The 23,654-nt window shown below is 37.4% G+C and overlaps 1 protein-coding gene across 1 annotated transcript in view; it reads left to right on the forward strand.

Moving 5' to 3' along the window:
• The window catches only part of LOC131065509 (phosphatase IMPL1, chloroplastic), a 177,356-nt gene that overhangs the window by 114,132 nt on the left and 39,570 nt on the right, over positions 1-23,654 (forward strand). The window contains exons 7-8 of the mRNA XM_059219071.1: positions 18,782-18,880; positions 19,038-19,151. Of these exons, the coding sequence (XP_059075054.1) occupies positions 18,782-18,880; positions 19,038-19,151 (213 nt within the window). The remainder of the gene's footprint in view (positions 1-18,781; positions 18,881-19,037; positions 19,152-23,654) is intronic.

Below are 23,654 nucleotides of genomic sequence, written 5' to 3' on the forward strand. Positions count from 1 at the left end.
TATCATTCTCTCCTCTGCCCCAAGCTCTAGACCTATCTCTCTACCCCTCTCTCTCTCACCCTCAGACCCCCGCGAGGGGTACTACCCTCAACCTCATTTTGGCAAGGTGGAGGAGCCACATCGGACTCCTAGGACTAGACCCTCTAGTTCTATCTCTCACCTAGTTTTCACTAGAGCTGGGAAGAGGAAGATGTAATATGTTTTGATGTAGTATTTACTTTTAGTTTTACAAAAACAATTTGCTATCTCATTTTGTTTCAGTCTATTAGCCATCAACATTCCACAAGAGGATGTCATTTTGTACCCAATTTGCATATAAATCAATCAAATACATCTAGACTCAGCTTGTTTCTTTTGTGTACTCATTTATTGACTAATTGGATGCATCTCCTCATTGAATTTTGCAGAAAAATTGCATTTCTAATTAAATTTAAGCAAATTTTTAAGTTGCCGAGTTTTTGCGGAGTTTTTTTTTTTGGGCCTTGGCGAGTTTTTGTTTTTGGTGAGTAGTTCAACTATAGTTACAATACTTGGACTGGTTTGGCCAAATTTTGACTCAGACTTGCAAAGATTTAATAAATTGAAAAGTTAAAAAAAAATGCAAATATAAGGATCTTTAAAGAATTTAATGGTCTTTATTTTTTTCCAGTTCATGTCTGAAACATGAGCATTGTTATTGCATAATTTATTATTTGCACACAACTTTGTAATCTTACAGCTGAAATCCAATCTATAATATTTACTCATAGCATACACTGATGAAGAGTAGATGCAATCCTAAACAGTAAAATGAGCGAATCAATGCAGGGAAAATAATTGAAACAAGGGCATGTGTGATTTGCACTAAATAAGTTGAAACAGGGCACATGATTTACACTCAAATACAGCCAACATAGGGAACTTGAAAAACAGTCATTATAAGGCCAAGTCTTTTTTAAGTCCAGGTCATTGGGACTTGGTTGGGCCTGATCACCTCAGAGCTCGCAAGTCTCAATGAGTTTGAGTGAGTTCCAAAACTATGATGCTTTAAAATTTACGTTAAGACATTTTGTGGTTGTTATTTCTTAGTAAGTTAATTATGACAAAATGTTGGTTGCATGATGGAAATTATTTAGTATTTTGAAGCTAGGTTGTGTCAATGATGTTATTTTTTGATGCTCTTTTCGTTTTCTAGATTTTCCAATCATGAATTTTTAGAACTTTTATTTTGAATCTATTATAGCTGCATCTATGGGCAGCAACTCTTTTGATTGTTGTTATAAAATATTTAGTAAATTGTGTCAATTCTTGTTTCCATCCAAAGCATATAGAATTCAATTTAGTTGTAGAGGTATATTTTTATTTAAAAAATTTAAATTCTTCTGTATGTGCATCAAATCTTCTGTTTTTGGGTTTTATTCAATTTTAATTAGTCAAAATTTTATTATTGAGGTGAGGGAGTTCATAGATTAATGGGTTCCTCTATTTTAATGTTCTATTATTTTCTAGTTACAAATGTAATAACCATATTCTACAATTGGAGTAAGTTGTAATAGGAGAATTTAGAATTTCACATTTCATATTTCCAATTGAAATATGATGACCTCAAATAGTCAAAGACCTAAATTTTGTCTTCAAAGAATAAAAAACTATAAGTTAGTGTGTTGGGACGATGGAAGCACTACCAAGGGTTGAGGTTTTTCCTTGCCTTTTTGGAAGGTAATAGAGGATGAGAATGAAAGCAACATTGCCCTAGTTTGGAAGGCCCTTGATAATGGCCTTATCTAAGTTTCTTGTCTAGGTAATCGAACATGCCAATGGGATGAAAATTAAGGGCATGATTTCACTAACAGCTAGACATGGGGATTCTACATGACCTTGTTTGTGAATATTGCATCCCCATTCATGCATCACCTTATCTCCCTTGTTATTGTTTGCTTTCTACCTTGTATGGAAGTGGCTAAGGATGAAATCATGTGAATCAACATATTTCAACTGCTACTTTCATTCTCATGATCTTCAATCTGATTATTCTTCAAAAGGTTTTCACCTTTAATACATTCAAGATAGGATCAATATATGACCAAAGCATGAAGACAGCATGGCAGTGGGCTGATCCAAATTTAGAGGATTCATATAGCTACACAATGCACTCCACGAATTAGAATTCCCAAGTGGATAGAAGTGCCGTACTCTCTCTCATCCCTATCAGAATAGTTTCTTGCCATAGTTGAGAGTCTATCTTCAAGTCCTGGATCACAAGCAACTGGAAATCTTTGCAACAATTGTAATGAATTCCAAAGATCCAATCAGCTTGATTATCTGAAGCTTGGTACTTCTAGTCATTCTGAAATAAAAAACTGGAGCAGCTGTATACTTCAAAATTGATAAAAGGCACCTTGCATTGGTGCAAATGTAAGTGGCTAAATCATCTGTGTTAACTCTAGAAAGTGTATAAAAAGAGAGCAAGCAATAAGGCACATAGGATATAGGACCTCATGAGCACAACTAAATCTGCAATTACCAGTAAGGATGCTCCCATTATCAATGTTGAAGAAGAAGAATCCCATACACTACTTGACCCAAAAATTAAAGAATTCTTTCTTGGTTCAGGTAACATCCTCGCATCTTCCGTTTAGTACGATTCTTCTCTTTATAAAGTATTTAAAAGGAGTAACAGAGAGTACACCAATCCCGCTCAAGTTTTCTCTCCATATGATTGATTCCAAAGCCTCACCACTAAAAGATGTTGAATAGCACCGAACCCCAATTTAGCCTCCATTTCATCCTCAACTTCAAAAGGATCTTCTTTCTATGGTAATTCATGGCATGCTGTTTGCCTATTTGAATTTAGGAAATCTCTACCTTGTAAATTACTTGTTTACTCCCATTATGCAAACTTCTACCATCACACAAATGCTTTGAACAATGTTTAGAATTTCTTGTGCAATTCTTGACCCAAAGCTCATTCTTGTTAGCTTTTTAATTTGTCTTTTTCAGGACGACACAAAACATAATAGTTTGTGAGGATAAACCTCTCTTCAAATTTGGAGGGAAGGTTCTTTGAGATGTTAACTAAACCTAAACTAAGCTAAATTGACCCTAGACACCAAACTATAGATGAGAAATCCAAATATCAACACTCTATAATAACTTCATGGGGGGTTTTACATTAGATAAATAACTACTTGCCGATGTTTTTGCCTAGGATACAAGCACCAAACTGTTGACAGCCTTGTCTTGCAAATGAGATTTTCATATTTAACAAATGAAAACAATCTAGCTAGACACACAACTGAAAACACCTTCCTACTGGCTAAAATTATATACAAACCCACAACCTACTTGAGAAAATGAAAATAATACAAAGCTTGAGAACATTGCTCAAATCAATATAATCTAAGGAATTACTAACATAGTAACAAACTGAATTACAATTTGAATTTTCTATAGCATAAGAATAGCATCCATCGTTGTTCTTCTGAGTTGGTGTGCTCAAGGCACTTATCTATACATTACAAATTCCCAATCTTTGGGACATTAGAATATTCATTTTTCATCAAAAAAAAATGCTTTATTGCAAAATGCTTAGAGGCTGCAAAGAAAAGAAAAAAAGGAACTTCAAAACAAAACTATACTAAACAATTAATAGAATAAAAAACCAAAAAAATAGGCTTTCGACTTTGCTTGGAAATACAAGGCCGGAAATAATCATTGCTAGATATAGCCATTGCTAAAAGTAAAAATAATTTGCACAAATAACCCTTGTGATTCTGAAATAGTTGTACTCTTTAAAAGTTGATGGCACTTCTAAAGAACTCAAACCTTAAAGAAACATGAGACAGCTCCAATCCAAACTTGATGACTCAACTTTGATGCCAATCTCATGCCTAGTTGTGGGAGATTGAAAAAACCCTTGTTTTATGGCACTTTTAGAGGCTGAAAACCCTAGAAAAATAGTGAATTCTAACCTTGCAAAGTTATTAGGAAGGCTGCTTTTATTTTGAAATGTTTTTCTTTGCATCTTTGGTTTAAATCTGGGTCAGCTCACAAGAAGTTCGTGATTTCTAAACATAGGCCAACTGTGTCTTTCAATTGTGCCTTTTGTCCTCTCAACCTAGATACAATAAGTTGGTTGTGTGATTCGGGATTCTCCTTCCATTGCACAACAAAACATCACTGCCTCATGAGTTGAACCTCATTGCGACTTACACTTGAACTCTAATCATGCTTTACATCATGTTTGCTAGGCCACATTTTAAGTCATGCATTGTCATGTTATATTACTCCTGTTGTGTGATTTGCATCCATTTGCCACTTAAATCCCTTCTTTTTGTGATTATGAACTTTGCCTGGTTAAATTACTTCCTTCCATTGCATGAACCTAAGTTAATTGCCAAGCTTTTACCTTATTGTCATGTGGTTATGTGTTTCACAACACTTAAACTTCCTCCAATTGCACTTTCGTCATACTTTATCACTCAATCTGCCACCATTTACTACCTAACATGTCTTCTTGTTGTGATTTTATATGTCCTTGCTTGCCACTTAATAACTAGTCGCTTTTCCTTTGGATTATTCCCATCCTTTGAACACTTCATTTTGTCTAATTCTAGCTTCTTTCTTTACACATGGCTCCATGATGATTGATGTTGATTATAAAATCCTGGTGATCCTTCTTTAAACAATTTTCATGTTGATTCAAACAAGTTAACAAAAGGGTAAAAGAACGATGTTGTGTCACACTTTTATAAAGGAAGTGGCCAACACAACTAAAACTATTTAACTTCGACCGCATAAAAGTGAACTTAAAATACTTACTTGCAATGCTTAATTAATAAAAAATATTAAAACTAATCAAAATACTAAAAATATTATGTCTAGATTCATGACTTTGAGCTCTACAAAAGGGTTTTTTTAATTTTTGTAAAAAAATATTCTGACTGAAGAAAAATTGAGCAGAAGTGAAAAGTTTCAGAAATACAGACAAAATAGATGATTTGGCTACCACATCACCTGCCATATAAGGGAGTCCGACCGAACTCAGTTCGATTGAACTATTTTGAATTTTTTTGAAAAATTCTAAGTTCAAGCGCTCACAAAAAGTACCTAAATGGCGCCAAGAGTTTGATTGCGGAACTCAGTTCGACCAAACTCCTGGCGCCATTTAGGCACCATACCAACGACACGGGGTGTCATGTGGTAGGGTGGTAGTCCGGCCGGACTACCCCCAATTAGCCCCAAGTGTGACATAGCTTCATGCTTTTGACCAAAAGACTTTCAAAATCCCTTGCTCTTGCACACATCACTCAAGAAAAACCTTTGTGATAAGAAGCAATTTTGCTTCAAATTGGCAAAACAACATAGAAGAATAAAAAAAATAGAAACTTGGTTTTAACACCTAACATATGATGAATGTGCAAGGAACACATGGGAGAACATGGCTCAAACACCATGTTTTGTAGGGTTGTAACAATTGGCTCTTGTTTGACAAAAACAAAAACTATGTTTGGACATAAAACATGAGTCAACTAAAAAAACCATCTAGTAGATTTTTTGCCTATCGTTGCCAAGAGATGGGCACTAGTACTTGTACATTATTTTTTTGAAAATATAGGAGAGGGTACTTGAATATTTTAAATTTTATCTATCTATCTATATATCTATATATCTATATATAATGTGAAATATGTAATTTTAAATAATAAGTATTGGAAATTTGAAACGATGTCAAGTTCAACAAGAGGAAAAGATTATAGCTTAAAACCTAAACTATAACTATACCTAATTTATTGAATCACACCTAACATTTTAAATATTTAAATCAAGGCTCCATGACATTTTGGTGATGACAGTTTGAGGGCCAATTTTAGGGGATGGTGGGGGGCCAACAATATATAAATTTTAATATATATAGATATATATATTAAAAACAATATCAATATGAAAATAAGTCATGAGAGCAGTAGTATAACAACATAATAAACTTCAATACAGTAGTATACTAGTAGTCTCAAACATTAAAATACAACAATCTATAAAACTATGCTTCATTCGTGCTATCAACATCAAGACTCAGAACCATCTGAGTGACTATCACTCTTTGTCTGACTTGGATCATCCAATGGAAGGTTGAGCATTCTTGGTTGTACCTCCTCATCAATCTGCCTAAAATCTTCAAGATCAACATCCCATCGTGTTGCTGGAGTCTATCGATACTAAGTAGTCTATTGTTTCTGAAGTCTCAAGGCACTATGAACTGCAACTAGTTTTTCAGTTCGTTTTGAGGTAAGCTTGTTTCTCTTAATGGAGTGGATGAAGCCTTAGGTGGACCAATTCCTCTTTGCAACAGAGGAACTAGCAATCTATGAGAGCAAATGAATTGCAAGTTGTTTCAACTTTGGTGTGTCCTTCCCATGAAATTTCATCCAATGGGGTTTTTATGTGTAATAGTGGCCCTTTCCATCCTAGCCTTTGGTTTGCTAAACGTAGGACCCTGAAGATCGATAAACTGAAGCCATTGCTCGAAGAATGTTTGCCTGCTCATTGCTGTACATTTCATGAAGGGCTGTTGTAAGACCCTCCATCATTTCATCATCCTCAGAAGGAATCATTTGACCAGGTCTATGTTGGGAAAGTTGTCATTGATGTCAAAGAAAAGATGTGATTATAAAGACTTGATTTGGTGATTTGGCTAGTACGACATCCAAGAATCCTTTAGAAGATTATTATGAAGATAAGTCAAAGATTGTATAAAGAGGAAAGCTTTCATGGCAAGCAAACTAGACAACTTGTCGACTTCATCAATCAAATTTATGTGATCATCAATCAAATGGAAGTATGTACCTGATCATATAATGATCAAAGAAACTAATATAGCAGTGAATTATACTACATCAGTTGTATCCAGAGAATAGCCTGTAAACAGCAGTAAAGGATATACAAATGATATCGACCATGACTCAAATGACAACACGAGCTTTAAAGACCTGATTGAAAGCATGGATCGCATTAGAAGGCAGCAGTAATAATTGGCATAACACAGAGATCACACAGCAAATAGAAGACTCACGTAATACAAATTAAAGAATATAAGGCAGCGCTTCAATTCATAGTGTTAGAAAAGTCATTATAGACCACAACTTTGACAAGTCATAAACATAATTAATAATAAGTTTATATCTTCAGTGAATAAAAATCACTATGATACGATATGACAAAGAGTTTTATATAGTCTAGTAGAATATGATTTGTCTAATAGAAAGTCAACTACAAATATTAACAAATCTGAATGATATATGATGAAAGGGTGCGATTGGTAATGGCGAATTTATTATATTTATCAAGAGGTTTGAGTGGTATGTTTTAATATAACTCAAGTCAAAATGATGCAATTAAAACTAATGTCTCTTCCAATGAGACACGTCTATACAATGGATACTTAAAGATAGTGTAATGTGCCCAAATTAGCAGTATTCTAAAACTACTATTATACTTAATTTCCAAGCAGCAATTCGGTTTAATGAGTACCTTGACTTGATTTAAACCCTGCACATAGGTTAGGAGACTATCATAACCATATTACATTATGGAAACATTAGATGAATCTTATAAAAATCTGCATTGATTAATCTAGTTAATAATCAAACATTCAACTTAAGGAGATTCGACCATAAGGAAGTGGGGGAAGTGACTCTGATGTGGTGTCCTTGAGACTCCATCCTAGGCCCAAAGCGGATATACCATCCCTTTGGCTCCATGTGGCCCATGCCATCCATATGGAGTGGTCTACCTAGAGATGTGCTCTCTAACCGTTATCCCTCACCTTGTCACTTTTTCCTACTTCTTATGATTGTTCTTCTTATATTAATGTGCCATGAAGGGAAGGAGGAAGAGATTGCAAAGGGTGTCCTAGAAACCATCTTCCCTAGACCCAAAGACCATACCCTTGTACTCCTTTGGCCTCTATGGGCTCATCTTGTCCCACTTCGAGGTGGCGTATCTAGGAAGATGCTCATTGTTTGCCCTCTCGGGTAAACGGTTAAATGCAGAACGTAAATGCACAGAACATAATGGAAATATATTAAATAACCAGCCTCTATATTAATTCCACAGTCCATGTACAATAAGTGCTTATAACATTACATCTGACATGACTAACATGATCCTACTTCGAAGAAAAGGTACACAATATATAATACCCGAAGGGGTGCGACACGACCGTCGCGACTCCAACTACCTACCCGTCGGCTAACTAACTGACCGCCGTAACTCATTATTACCGACGACAACATAAACATAATACAACAACATAACATAATGATTATTCTCGGCAACATCATCCCCCCCAAGAAAAGAAGTCGACTCCGACGACTTAATACAAAATAGAGATGAACGGCAGGAACTACTGACGCCAGTCGGGCCCGGATCTTATACACTTCCTGCGTCCTCGCCTGAAAACCCTTTTCTACTACCATTCGATGCTCAAGTGCGGATTTCACCAATATTGCTTCCTTTGCCATCACAGTCCTCCTGGGCCTAACCCAAACTTGTCTGCAAAACACGTTTTTCAGTCTCAGCTTCCACCAACTGCTACGCAAATGATACTGTCTCCCTAGCCAATTTGTCCTCGATAGCCACCCGTGCTGCTCTCCCGGCATCCAACTCCTGGGTACGCTGAACTAAGTCTCACGCGACTATTGCCTCCAACCTGGTGGTCAGCTCCTCTCGAGCCCTCTATGCATCCACCAAGGCAACCTCACGTCCAGCCGAGACATACTCCGAGTTCCTCAAAGTGTACCAGTCATGCCTGGAGGTGGCCACAATCCGCTGGCACAAATGCTAGGAGACACCTCAAATCCTCCATCACACTCCCCAAAGGCTAAAAACTGAACTGACTAACTCCCTGGTGTCATACAACTGCGTGGACTTGCAATGCCTTCCCTCAAACTCTGTTTGTTCCCAACCTCCAAATCCGTCTCCCTCTACGGCTTATGGCTTCCCCGCCAATGCTTAACTGCAGGCTTCTTTCTCATAGTACGAACAACCACAACACTTCCCGTGGTCTTCTGTAGCTCAAAAATAAACTGGGGGTCTGGGGGCAACGCCCCTAGCGGGGTCGAGGGGCAGCGAATCATTTTAAATCTGGTCGTCGTCGGTTTTTTTTTTTTTTTTTAGGCACTGTAATGTCCCCGATGGCACCCCGGCCATACAACCTCCCTATACGGTCAACAACAGCATTGGCACGTTCGATCGTGCGGCCACCTTCCCGTGCGGTCGACACCCTTCTTATCGTACGGACACACCTCCGGTCAACAACAGCACTGGCACCTCCAATCGTGCGGTTGCTTGGTCTACCTGTGGCGATTGTTTTGCCCTTACGTGGCTGTGTGAATTGTGCGGGCTTGGTCTCTTTTTTTTCTTTTTCCTTTTGCGGCTGCTACGTGTTGGTGTGCGTAACCCTTGCTGTGCGTGGTCGGGCTGTGCGGTGCGTCGTCCTCCTCCTTTATCCCTTGCTGTGCGGCGGTGTTTGGTGTTGTGCGGTGGTCGGGCTATGCGGCGTGGTGTCTTCCTCTTGCGCGGGGTGTTCTGTTTTTCGTCGGCTGTGTTTTTATCTTCCGTAGCTGCTTGGTGACCGCCTTTGGTGGCCCCACCGTCAGTGTGATCACCGCACGGTGGTTCCATCGCACGGTGGTCCCACCGCACGATGGTTCCACCATCGGTGGTGTCACCGTCGGTGGTCCCAGCGCACGGTGGTTCCACTGCACGATGGTTCCACTGTCGGTGGTTCCATCGTATGGTGATGCCACCTTCGGTGGTCCCATCGTACGGTGGTCATTTTTTTTTTCCTCCAACCGTACGGTCATCTGCCGTACGGCCCCGTACGGTGGTGTTTTTTTTTCCACAATTTTTTTTTTCTGCCATGCAGTTAACTGTCTTGTATGACCGTACGGTGTTTTTTTTTTTTTTTTTTTTAAAGTTGTCTAGAGAGTCTTCGGCTCAGGTCCCTTGTCTCTGGGATCGCCCTTCATCCTTCTCGGTTTTCCTCGCCCAAAAGTCTCCTGCTTTTGTCCTGTGCCTCTCGAGTCGCTTGCCCGGCCTCTTAGGTCCCCTTCCATCCTCTCGGGTCCCCCTTCGGGCTCTCGCGTGTCCGTCCGCCCTCTCGGGTCCCCTGCGCGCTTCGCGTGGTAGGGTTTCAATTTGGGCCCGTTGGTGGCAAGTCTATTTTCAATGGCCATCGGAAGACCTAGAACCACAAATTCTACAGGGACCACGACCTCCTTCCCGTACATAAGAAGAAGGATAATAAAGATTTTGAAGGCTGCGGCCTTCCACACAGGGTTCCAATCGTTGCTGACACTCTTCGGATTATTTACGTCGCTAGGGTTTGGGGCGTCTCCCTTCCAATATTCTTTGTATTCCGGCAGGTACACCTCTGTTGGTTGCTCTGGTTCCTCTACTTTGAGCCTGTAGCTTTGAAACATTTCGTAATCCTCCATTTGCCAGTGGAAGAGCCCGTTAAGTGAGCATACCTCATCTTTAGAACATCCCTCCAATTCGAGCACCCCTTCATTGTTCGGTTCCATCGCGTTCTTGCCCTTGCTTTCATCGGGACCCCCTTCCCCTTTATTAGAGTCCTCTGAGTCCGAGTCTGAAGAGGCGAGCTCTTCGTCGACATCTTGGGTGTGTAGGTCAATGGTATATTTCCGCCCTCCCTTCTCCATGGAAAGTGTATTTTTCTTCCAGTTGTGGTTTACCCTTGCGTTGATCAACCACGCTCTCCCCAGGATGGCGTCATAGCCTTTCTTCTTCGAGGGAATAACCACGAAATCTAACAAGAAGGGTTGTGTACCAATTGTCACTTGCTGGGCCATCAACAGGCCGAGTGGCTTAATGCCGTGTTGGTCCGCTCCCACCAGGTTGAATGTGGGTGGCCACAGGGTGGGCTTCCCCAGCCGCTTCCATGTTTCTTTTGGTAGTACATTCACCCCAGATACACCGTCCACAATGGTGTCCTTCAGAATGGTCCCACGGATACCCATTTCTACCACAGCTGGGTGTCTACCACTACTCAAGGCTAGTAACATCGGGTCAGTCGAAGGGCTGACGGAAACCTCCACCTATGGTGTACTCTTTGAAGCGGTGGTGGGAACCCCTACCTGTGGTGCACTCGACGATGCGGTGCTTTGCACATTGGTGAGGATGGCAGTCCTCAATTGTGGCATAGAGTCTAGAAGGTCTTTTACCTTTATCGGCACCTCCATCTGCAAGATTTGCCCAATGATGTTATTTTCCGCTTCCGTACGGGATGATGTACTCGCCACCTCGTTGTCCCGTCGTTCGGTCGTCATCTCACGTTCAATATTGGCCTTTGCCTCCCGTAATCTCTCCTTCTCCATACGGGGGTCGGGATAAGTGGCTTTTTTTTTCTGGGCGCGGGTGATCGCCAGTACTTCTTTCTCACCAGTCTTCTCAGCCTTCTCAATGTTGAGGAGATTAAGCCCTGCCTGCGAGCAATTTGCGTCCTCATGGTCGCCTGGCCCACACCAACGGCAGAGGTGCTGAGGGGTGGCTTCCTTCGTGCAATCACGGGCGAAGTGCCCCGACTGATTACAGGCCCTACATTGGATAATTGGTTGGCCCTTGGCGTCATACTGGAGACGGCTTCCGTTATTGTTATTGTTGCTATTCCTTCCGCTGCTTCTCGTCGAACGTATGTCTGAATGGCTACCTGGAGCAAAATTGAAAATTCTCGCGTTGTCGTGTCTTCTCCTGTGTAAAGTTCTGTCCGCGCGTCGTCGGCCTCCGGGGTTTACTTCACCAATGGGTAGGCCCATTGTGTCTGTGTGCCATCCGTGTCTTCCGTTCCCGAGTTCGTCTAGGCAACGGCGCCAAATGTTTGCCCTCTCAGGTAAACGGTTAAATGCAGAACGTAAATGCACAGAACATAATGGAAATATATTAAATAACCAGCCTCTATATTAATTCCACAGTCCATGTACAATAAGTGCTTATAACATTACATCTGACACGACTAACATGATCCTACTTCGAAGAAAAGGTACACAATATATAATACCCGAAGGGGTGCGACACAACCGTCGCGACTCCAACTACCTACCCATCGGCTAACTAACTGACCGCCGTAACTCATTATTACCGACGACAACATAAACATAATATAACAACATAACATAATGATTATTCTCGGCAACACTCATACACCGTTCCCCTCTTACAACTCTCCTCCTTCTCCCTTAGAAGTTTAAACAGAAATTTATTAACATCATTACGATATATTCCATAAACCTCCTTATATCATATTTAATACCAACCCTTATATCATTTATATATACTAGTAATGTACTGTCTAACAGTGTTATATTGGATTACATTAACTGCTTATCCTCATCTAAAACATGTCTTATTAAATATTGTATTAATATTATTTTACATTCTTAAATTGTATCAACTGTATTATTATTACCAGAATTAATATTGTTGATAGAATTAACTTTGTATGAAGACTTTGTATTAATTGTAATACCCATATTAATTTGATTTATTAGTGTTACTTACATTGTATTATATTAATGATATTAATAGTGTTAATTACATTGTATTATATTGATGATATTTATAGTATCCAAAATATTAGTTGAATTAGCCATGTTAAAATTATATTATCAGCAGTTCACATTATCTACCAATCCATACCTTCTGTTATCCCTTATTCTCTTCTCCCGTATGCTCTTTTCACTCTTAGTTTCTGTCTGTGCCTTCCCAAGGGAGATCACAGCCTATTTAAACTCCCCAACCCTTGCGATCTTTGGGGAGAGACACCCCTGTAACCAATCCTCATGCCTTTTGACCACGAATCGATCAATTTCCAAGAACATCATCAATGAATAAGTAAATGAAATGATTTAAGAGAAATCCGATTCCTCTTTCTCCATCGGGTTTCATTTATATTCATTGTAAAGTGATTTTAATATTTATAATTTATCAAACAATGATTATTGTACAAACAAAAATAAAACATGATATTTTATTAATAGGATTTATTATAAAGTGATATTAATATTTATAATTTATCAAACAATATTTATGATGTTAAACAAAAACAAAAATAAAACATGATATTAATTAAGAGGTTATGAATAAAATAATAACAAGTTATTCATTAACAACAAATAATGACATTATGGTAGGGATATTACAGATAGTTGAAATGCATTTAGAAGGTGCTGCGTGAATATAAGGATAAGAACAGTGAAGAAAACTCTCCAATCTGATTTTTATCAGATCGAAGGGTGTTGAGGAGCAGTCGACAATAAAGTAGCAGTATGAAGGGGTACTTTGTTATGTGAATCGAGAAGATAAAATACACATCAGGTTTGGAGAGAACAGAATATGTCAGTTCACTGAAGAGTTTTATGACAGACTGATAAACAAGTAGCAATCAGACTTGAGAGTGGCTTTGTGAGAGAAATAACAGCGAAAGTTGAAGAGGTGCATAGCAGATTAATAACATTGAGAAAGTTAAATTCAGGAGGGTTCATAAACAGAATTATATACCAAATTTATGAGGAGATTATAGTCAGGTCTATATGAATGATTAGTGTTATTCATCACAGTAGATTGAAGGAGTACTTGTAATAGAGATTTGCATTGAGGTTGGTGCCTCATCTTGGTAAAGTTGGTTCTTCATAACTTGAAGCTTGGTGCCTACATTTAGCTGTGGGAGTTGGTGCTTCCAGTAGGTTGGTGCCTACAAATTGAGGAGAGGGAGTTGGTTCTTCCTGTGGGTTGTTGCTCACAAATTTAAGGGGATGATGCCTCTAGTAGGTTGGTACCTACGAATTTCGTAAAAGATACATATATATAACTATTTGCATTTATTGCCGTGGTTTTCACGCACATTGGGTTTCCACATAAAACTTGTGTTCTTTGGTGTTCATTTTTGCATATGTTGTTGGATAAGTTGTTGAAGTAATGTGAATTAAGTTAAAAAGATTAAAAGTATATTAATATTGATATACTGATTCACCCTCGCATTCACCCCCACCGCCCCTCCCCTCTCAGTATATTTGTGTGCTCTTCAGTCTAGGTCCATACCACAGATTAAGAGCATTGGCAAGCATATGAAGAGGGGTGTTCATTGTGTTCCACCTCTTTGTGGCAATAGGCCTAATATGCTCTTCATAGAATTACAATTTAGGACCCTTGTTATGAATTGCTTGTTTCATTTGATCAATTATGCTATGAAAAGTCTCATAGATCTCTCCAAGTTTAGAAGAGTTTGTATCTGCATACTGGATTACCCCCATAGCTGATGATATGATAGAGAAAATATACCTACAAGCAACAATTAAAAATTATAACTTTTAAAATACAAAGTAAAACAAAGTTCAAACTCAAAAAATTTAAATTATCTTACTTGATATTGGACCACCAAGTGTCCTTAAGTACTCTTTCTCTCACCACCTTCCCTTCTATCTTGATTGAGCCCGCTTTTTCCAGTCAACACAAACAACCATGGATTGTAGAGCAGCTTGCACCCCCGACATCCTCTCTTGCAAAAGATAATAGCTATCATATGTAGTCTTAATTGGTTTGATGAATTCTTTCTTTGAAAAAGATCGGAAAAGTGCAAGTGAAGTGTGATGGTTACATACAAACATTTTGATGTTTCTAGCCTCTACCACTGTTACCCTCACCCAATCTATTTTTCTAATGTCTTTCAAAGTATTATTCAAGGCATGTACATGACATGGAGTCCAAAAAATATGTTTATAAGTGCTCTCAATCATTAAACTAACTTATGAACACAACATTAGAAGGCCCAACCTCTTTTATGACCTCCTTCAAAATGGTAAACTGGAAATCAACATCCTTTTCCTAGAACAATCAATAGCTCCAAGAAAGTATGAAACAACAGGGCATGCAACAATAACATTAATGAGTGGCCTATGTCAAATACCAGTCCACCTATCCATGACAATGGAATAGCTAGTCCGAATCCATGTTTGCCTCATCTCCTCCATCATCATGCTCGCTTTTGAATATTGTTTGTCAAGGAGGGAGGCACACAATCTATGTTCTCCATGGGGGGCATAGAAGGGTCCAACTGTCAATATATCTCTCACCATAGTTTCGAAATAAGGTGACCTCGCCAAATGAAATGCAAGAGCATGTGCATAAATAAATTTGGCCACTAAATCTTCAACTTGCTCATGTTTTTGCATGTTCATTAATTCTACCATTGTATTTTTGTTTTTCTCACCTGTAGTGGCCTTCCTCTTCCCTCTATCAGAACTCTCTCGAAATGATACATTGGAAGAGGCATGCAAATGAGTAGATGACCATTTCTTATTGTGAGTTGTACCAATGATTTTGTCCTCACTCACTCCAACCAACCTTGCCATTTCAACCTGCTGTTCCAATGTTATTACCTCACAAACTCTAACACCATGTCCACTCTAACCCACTAGATGGCTTGTAACCCTAGTATAGCTCCCATGGTAATGAGTGTTGCAAACATGGCAAAGCCACTTCTTTCTGCCCCTTGTATTTTTACCCTTGTTGGCAGTTACATTCATGGCAAACTGAAGAAATGGTATCTTGGGGATGAAAGGGCCTTTTGCAAATTTTTGAAGAGAGGGTGAAGGGCATGCATAATGGTCTTGTGGAATAGCATCTGAGGTTGGATTTTCAGAATTAGAAGACGGGTCTAGTGATTTTGTGTTCTGTTCATTCTCACTTTCACTACCCTCATGACTGTCACTACTACTGTTGCTCATTTTGTGGTGTTTTTGTTTATGGTTGAAAGTTTATAATAAATAATGAAAATATTTTTCAATTTACAAATTGTAGGAGTTGGTTGGTAGTTGGCAATGGTTGGTATCTCCGCCAACCGCCGGGCAGTATATATGCTTTGATGTAACGGGAACAAGGACGTGTATGTGATAACTCTGATTATTGTATCCAGTTTTACCTGATCAAATTCTGTTTATGTCCGGTGAATTACTTCATGAATAATATCTGTGTGCTTCCATTCTGTTTACTTTGTAATCTAAATTGACACCGTATGGAGTAAACAGATTTCTCTGATCTCCCTAATGAATTCTTGGGGGTTTGTCTCATCCTTGTCACCGATGGCCTTCTTTTCTCTTTTCTTATATCTCTAATCCTATCACTCATCAATCCATAGGATGGCAGAATACCAAGCTTTGACACCACTCAAATATACCAGCTTATGAAATAAAGAGTTTTTAAATAATATTCTCTAAGTTGAAAAAACATGTATATATGCAACTCAGAACATAATCAACTCAACAACAATAATCAGGTTCAAGAACCCATCTCAGAATATATACCATTCGTCAGTTCAAAGATTATATAATGATCAAGTGAACAAGAAGAAAAAATATCTCTATTAATCAGACTGTCACCCAATGCATATAATTGAAATTATAAATCCCTATGGCAAGAATGCCTTCAATTAGATGAGAGCTTCTAAAATATTTCCTACTCAGAAGCTATTGACCTGAGTCCTCTAGACAACACCTTGGCCACTATGAATGCTGCTTGCTCAAAAGTCTGGATCCATATCTTGCTGCTCCACAATTGTTTCTTCCAATGGCCACTGCCCACAAACTTCTTCCTTAATGTGTTTAACCTTTACTTTGCTATGTCAAAGACAAAAGCAAAGTAATTCGCATTCATTCCAGCTTCTACAATCTTCTGATCCCGTGTTTGTGCTCCTAGGGTTTATGTACAATAAGAATGCAAATCACAACAAAAAACCTTCCTCTCAATGAGCAATATGATTGTCATCCCACTGCTAGATGCTTCCCAGGTTGGTGTCTTAGGAAGCAAGGGCATTCGTTTAATGCACCAGGTAAATAAGCTTATTCCATCATCCTCTACAACTCCACAACCACACATATATATACAAGGCACAAGTGGGTTAAGAGATAACCGCCATAGGTTGGCCTAAGAGCCCACTTATTATAAAATTTATTTAATTATTACTCAAACAACCTCCCTCTTGGGTTGGCCAAAACGACCTATTAAAATATTCAATGATTTCGTTTATTGATGTTTTATTTATTTATTTAATTAAAACAAACAAATAGATGACCTGGCCGACCTAGGTCTAGCTAGTGTCATTACACTATGTAGCATGGGCACTCTCTTATATCTAGAGTACACTTGAGGGTATTATACAGTTTCTTAGAGGCAACAAATTGTATTATATGTGATATTTGAATGATAGGTGTAATGAATGTGAACGGTTGTTATATTTGGCTATGGCTAGATGAGATAGCTATTGTATATTTACATTCAGCCAATGTATTTCGGTTATGTTCCCCATATACTTTGATGTATGCTATTATTTGGCGTATGCATTCATGTACTTGTATATGCATGTTATATTATGATATCAACATGATTTAAATTTTGTGAATATGCCATTATGGATGTATTTTCCAGCCTTGAAAGGAAGATTTGATATTTAATCCTCTTAGCATTGATGAAATCTTTTTTATGTTGTTCCAAACATTAAAATTGTTATACCTATATTTTCCATATATGCGAAGTTTAATCCCAATTATGATTAGGCTTCCTTCTGCTGGTTTTAGTTTTTTTTTGTTTTGATAGGACCCAAGGAATCAATATGGCTTATTAATTCTCAAACTCACTCAACTGTTCCAGTTGTGTGCAAAAAGGAAAATCATTATGTTTTTCAATGATTGATCAAGTGGCCCCTACATTAGGAATGCATGTCTGGAAGTTGACAAGTCCTTTCTTGTTGGTCAAGTGCTGAAGCCAGCCATGTGCTTATAGACCTTAATGTTGGTCAATGATATTGCTTTGACCTTTCAGTTTTATGATGCCACCAAATCTAAGAGCAATGTAGGTGATATTTTCCCCCAAAATTCATCCAAAGAATCCTTTTCGTTTCAAGTGGACAATCACTTGACGAGGTTCACAACATCTTGATTAGTTGACATACCATTGAATGATTGGCAACATACAAACCTTTTGATGAACTCTTGTGATCATTATATTAATTTGTTTGAGGATAGCCCATGCCAAATGATATTGTTATACTTTCTACATATTAGTAAATGAAGTGCGTGCCAACTGCCAAGTGTCCAATTACATTTGTCAGTGTATTTTTTTGTTTCTGGTTGACTTATGCATATTCTATTTCTATTTGCTGTACATATTATAGAAAGTATACCTTGTTAAAAATTAGGAGCATCCAAATCAATCAAACATTGTTTGAGGTTTTGAAGAAAAAATTATTATTCAATTCCTTGAAGATGTCTAGGTTCGGAAATTATTTCATCATTTGTTCTGATTTTCTAAGCTTCTTTCCTATTATATAACTCTTTTTTTATCACAATACTATATATATTCCTGCTATTAATCTTTATCTATGCGTATTCTTAAGACTATAATTTTTCTTGATCAGAAAGAGGAAGCTAAACATTGACAATTTACATTGACTAATGTTTGGTTCTTTAAGTTGCTGGAATTTTTTTATCTCGGAGTATAAAAATTTAGATTCTTGGTCCTTTTGAGGCACACGTATTTTTTCTCATGGTTTATCATTAACCTCGGCATAAGTATTGACAATGATTAACTTGTCATGTGTTTTCCATTCAAAGAATTTTAACTAATTGGCGAGACTAGTCAGCTGCTGTTTGGTTTCTCTAGCAGTAAATGGAAACTAGTGAAACTTAATCTTTGTGGATACAAAAAATGTTAACTCCTTAATTTATTGAAGGTTGAAAGGTCACTTCTTATCACTGGATTTGGATACGATCATGACGATGCTTGGGCAACAAATATGGATCTTTTCAAAGAGTTCACAGATGTTAGCAGGGTATATTTTACTGACTTCTAAGTTTTCTTCAAATTTTGACTAGTATGGTATACATTGGATGTTTTAAACTATGGTTCCATTGTCATTTATGACATAATGTTTCTGAGTGAATATGCTAAATTTATGTTATTTGATTCATATATTGTGAACAAATTAGGGAGTGAGACGGCTAGGCGCAGCGGCTGTGGACATGTGCCATGTTGCTTTTGGCATAGCTGAAGCATATTGGGAATATCGCCTCAAACCTTGGGACATGGCTGCAGGAGTTTTGGTACTCTCTCTCTCTTTGTGACAACTGCTGAAATATGCTTGGTGACTAAGACATGCTTTGCGAGGTTACAACATACAGGTTTGATACAGCTAGCTAAACATGGCAATTGCTAATTATTTGAGGTCCTGTGCTTAGTTGGGCTTGGTGAAGTCCATACAAAATTAATAAACAAATATAAAAAGTATAGATAAAATAACAAAATTGATCATAATATCCAGAGAATAAGTATTCAAATTTCAAAAAGTAATTGATAATTGAAGCTTAAAATATTAAGCAAGTTTCAAATTTGATATATCACAGTTTTATATTATCTGTTGAAAATAGGAAAATATTAAAAAATCTTCATCATTTTTCTCTCATAAAGAGCATCCAAATGAGCAATTGATTCATTAGAACCAAATGCATTAGAATTAGCATCAGTGCCATTCCTTTTCTCCTACAATTTGGCTCCTACATAGAAGTCTCTTTCCCACCTACATGAAGTAATGAAAGTTGGACAATGGAAGCTTTCAAGTCTTGATGCTTTGATTTTTATACCCTTAGGAATAGCTGCCCCTTTCCTATAATAGGGATCCTTACCTTTAAAGAAAGATCTTTCTTGCTACAAGCTCTTTAATCCTCTTGGCAAAAAAAATGCATTTATAGTGGCATAGGAATGGCACAGCAATTTTATAGAAGTGAAGTTGGAAGAGTACCTTGGTGTAGTTTCAGCCTGAAGCATGTAGTTAGAGTGAATGAAATAAGAGGCAACGTAATGTCTACCCCAAAATTGAAACCAATTTTTTTCAACACCAAATAAGTTTTTCTATCTTCTATCATGCAGCCATTTCGTCAAACACTTTGCATAGTGATGGTTTTCAATGTGTTTTGGTATGGGATTATTCATAAATTATAATGCAACTTGAGAAGATATATGTTGAAATAGTAAATCCACAATGCGTAGAAATATCATGGACATTTCACCAAACATTCTGTATGCGTTAAAGAGAACTAATAATGACAATCTGACCGCAAAAACGAACAATGCATTAATTGTCAAATGATATGCTTGCTGTTACAAAGTTCTGTTTACAACAGCAGTATTACAATGTCAAATGTTGATGCCCTACATTGATATCATGTCATTGTCATGGAAACATATGCTACTGTAACTTAATATCAGAGTATTGTAGATGAATATATGAAGGAATTAACCTGTTCACACCCTCAATCAATTCCAAGCAGCAATATCAAGGAGCTGTAGCTGCACCTTTCTCCAAATAAAACATATCGGAACCCCAAACTCCCATAAAAAAGCAGTGTACTAATGTGTAGGGTGCTTTGCACTAAGATATAACATAAGTTGCCCTCAAGTTTGTTTTAATGTGACCCATAAAAAACATCAAGAAGCGGAGTGGTCAAGCATAGAGGGATGAAAGAAATACAAAATAAAATCATAACAATAGAATACTCCAAAAACCTTCAACCCTTCTTGACACAATCTCACAAATATAATATTTGGCACAAGTCTTCATTATATTTTCCATTAGTTGTAGCAATCTCAATGGGCGACATTCAACACACCAGGCAATCTCCAAATGAAACTACTCCAAGTCTTCAGCATTCAGCACAAGCGTAGTTTTTGGATAAATCTACCAGCAAAACTTTTCGTATACAAACTGTAACATTGAATGAGTCACATGATATTAACCAAGGAGGATCTTTCACCAACATGGTTAATCTTCTCCAAGAGGGTTTTCATCCTCAATAAGGCTGAGATGAACCAAGGTCAATCCCACAATACCACAAGGGTTTCACAAGAGGAAATTAAATAAATTGCATAAACAAATGAGCTCTTTAAATCTCCTTTTATACTTTTTATGCTGAACTTTCCATAAGGTATATTTTAAAATTTACTTTTAATAAAATAACTCCTTTTTTGCTCCAAAAGACCCTTTTATGGAATAATAATTATATTTGATATGTAAGGTCCCCTTTTTATGCATCCATGTCCATGATATAAATTTTTTAATTCCCTTTCCAACAAGCTATTACATGAAGTTTTTTTTAAAATTATTGTATAAAATCAAGATACCTTAGTGAAATAAGTAAACTAAAGCTCAATAATTCACCCGATTTGTGAAACCACCAAATAGCATTGGAATCAAAATCTCATTATATTGGAATGATATTGATGAAGAATAATGAGAATCGGGGTTGACCGGGTGACTTTCTATAAATATATGCTCTCTCCAAGAACCTTGGATTCCCCTCATCAAACACCAAGTTGTTTTGGTCAAAATAGGAGCTAGACAAAATCTTACAAAATAGAATAGCTAAAAAATGGGGACATAATAGGCAAGCTTTTAAGGGTTTGTAGGCAGTCGAATATTTTCATTTTTCTGGGGTGTGGGGGTGTCATAAATGATTAACTATTATAGATTTCCACAATTAGACATAAAATCACATCTCTAGATACCACTATAATTTTTTTGATCACAATGTTTCATATCTCCTTAAGATTGCTCTTCAAGGAAAATATAAGATCAATTATATAATTGAGTTAGGTATTTGTGAACTTTTAAATAACTTTTTGACCTTTTTTAAATCATTGTTTTGTTTTTAACATTTGTGTTTGCAATATATAATTGCCAAGTTTTGCATGTTTGTCTTGCGCTCAATGGAAACACTAGGTCCTTCTTGGGAATAAACCTAGGAGCTACCATTGCCTGAATCGTACTCTTACCAAGACCTTTAGACCAGTACCGAGCTATAAATTATTTTTCATTGCTGCCTATAGAATGTGTGACTATCCCTTTAGATAATGAATCCAAATTTGCAACCAACTTGGATGATTATGATAAGCATCACAGGGAATTGTTGTTATTGTTAAATTTGTCTATGTCTAATGAGCTTATTCTAAGGCTCGTATTGCTACTTTTGCAAGTACAATATGGACTAGTTTGAAAGGCAAGTACCAATCATTAAAAAAGGGACAGATTTATATTTAGAGAATTTGTTGTTTGCTATTAAGCTGAATGAGGGGGTTCTTTGTCTAATCATCTTTTGAAAATGAAAGATCTTAGGGATTAGCTATCTGCTTGTAAACCTATTGACTGAAACTCAAACTCACAGACTTTTGATAAGGTTAATACAAGGACACAAGGACAAGCTCAAGGATTAGCAAGGATGAAATTGAAATGCTATTTCAAAGGTCAAGACATTCAAGATGATGGTGAATCAAAGAAGAACACCTCAAGGGTGTGAAAAGGATATCAAGGTAACATTACTTTACAAGGATGAAAGCAAGCTGATTGCATTTGTCCTTGGATTTCCCATCGAAATCCAAGATCAACATAAGGACTCTACAACAACATCAAAGTCATCATGGACATGTTCCAACATTTCAAGAGGGCGTCAAGATGGGCTTGAACAGGATGAAGAAAGCATTGTAACAACAATGTGCAGACTCAACAATGCAAAGGAGGAGATCAACATATTCACTTCACAACTTCAGCATTGTATTAATAGCATGAAGGAATCATGACATGGAGAAGGAATCAATGACAGTGCAAAATGAAGAATGCTCCAACATTCATCAACATTTCAAGGGAAGAATAAAGACTCGTCATCACAAGATGAAGATCAACATCATGAAAGAGAAAACACAAGAGATGAAAGTATTGAAGGAAGAGTAAGATCAATGCAGTCAAGGTGAAGAAGGACTACATAACCTTGGTGATGCAATCACTACACGAAGGATTCAACTTGCAAGCCTATTTCAATAGTGCAATGAAGAGCTCTAGATATTCAAGACAACATGATGATGAAGGAAATGTTATAACAATCTTGAATTTCCTTCGGAAATCCAAGAATCACAGTTAGTGTAACAAGGAAGTAATCCTAGTCAAGGACATCATGCATAAGTGATGATAAGAGAAGCACAAATAACAAATGCAGATGGAGGATACACTTGCAATGACCATATGTAAAGATCAAGCCTTGACATCATGAAGATGGTGAAAGAAGAAGATGAATAGCACTTGGAGCATCTCTTGAGCTGATAGTTTCGAAAGAGTTAATCAAAGCTAGAGGCTTGATCAAGATGATGCAATTTGGGAATATGATCCATCACATTCGTCAAAGGGCTAGGAATGTTGAGTATCAAGTGATATTGTCCAAACAAAAAAGACTTCTTCATGATGATGTACATGGCAAGCAAGTAGATGAAGTGGTGACAACTCACCTTCATCCACTAGTCAAATGATTCTAAGTCAAAGTGTCTAGATTCATTGAACCTAACTCATCCCAAGATGACAACTATGCATGTGGAGGCACAAATTTAATGTACCTAACCTTATTTCCTATTGGTCTTTCACCTAGACGTGTAATCAAAGCAATGCAATGATCTTATTGGTCAAGATGGAGTTAATTGTAACTAACCCTAATTAGGGTCTTATTGTTAAATATTGGTTGTTGATTTGAGAATCATCAGAACCATTCATTTGTAAAGGAAGAGCTATA

Source organism: Cryptomeria japonica, chromosome 4 (genome assembly GCF_030272615.1).
Source record: "Cryptomeria japonica chromosome 4, Sugi_1.0, whole genome shotgun sequence".
Taxonomy (NCBI): Eukaryota; Viridiplantae; Streptophyta; class Pinopsida; order Cupressales; family Cupressaceae; genus Cryptomeria; species Cryptomeria japonica.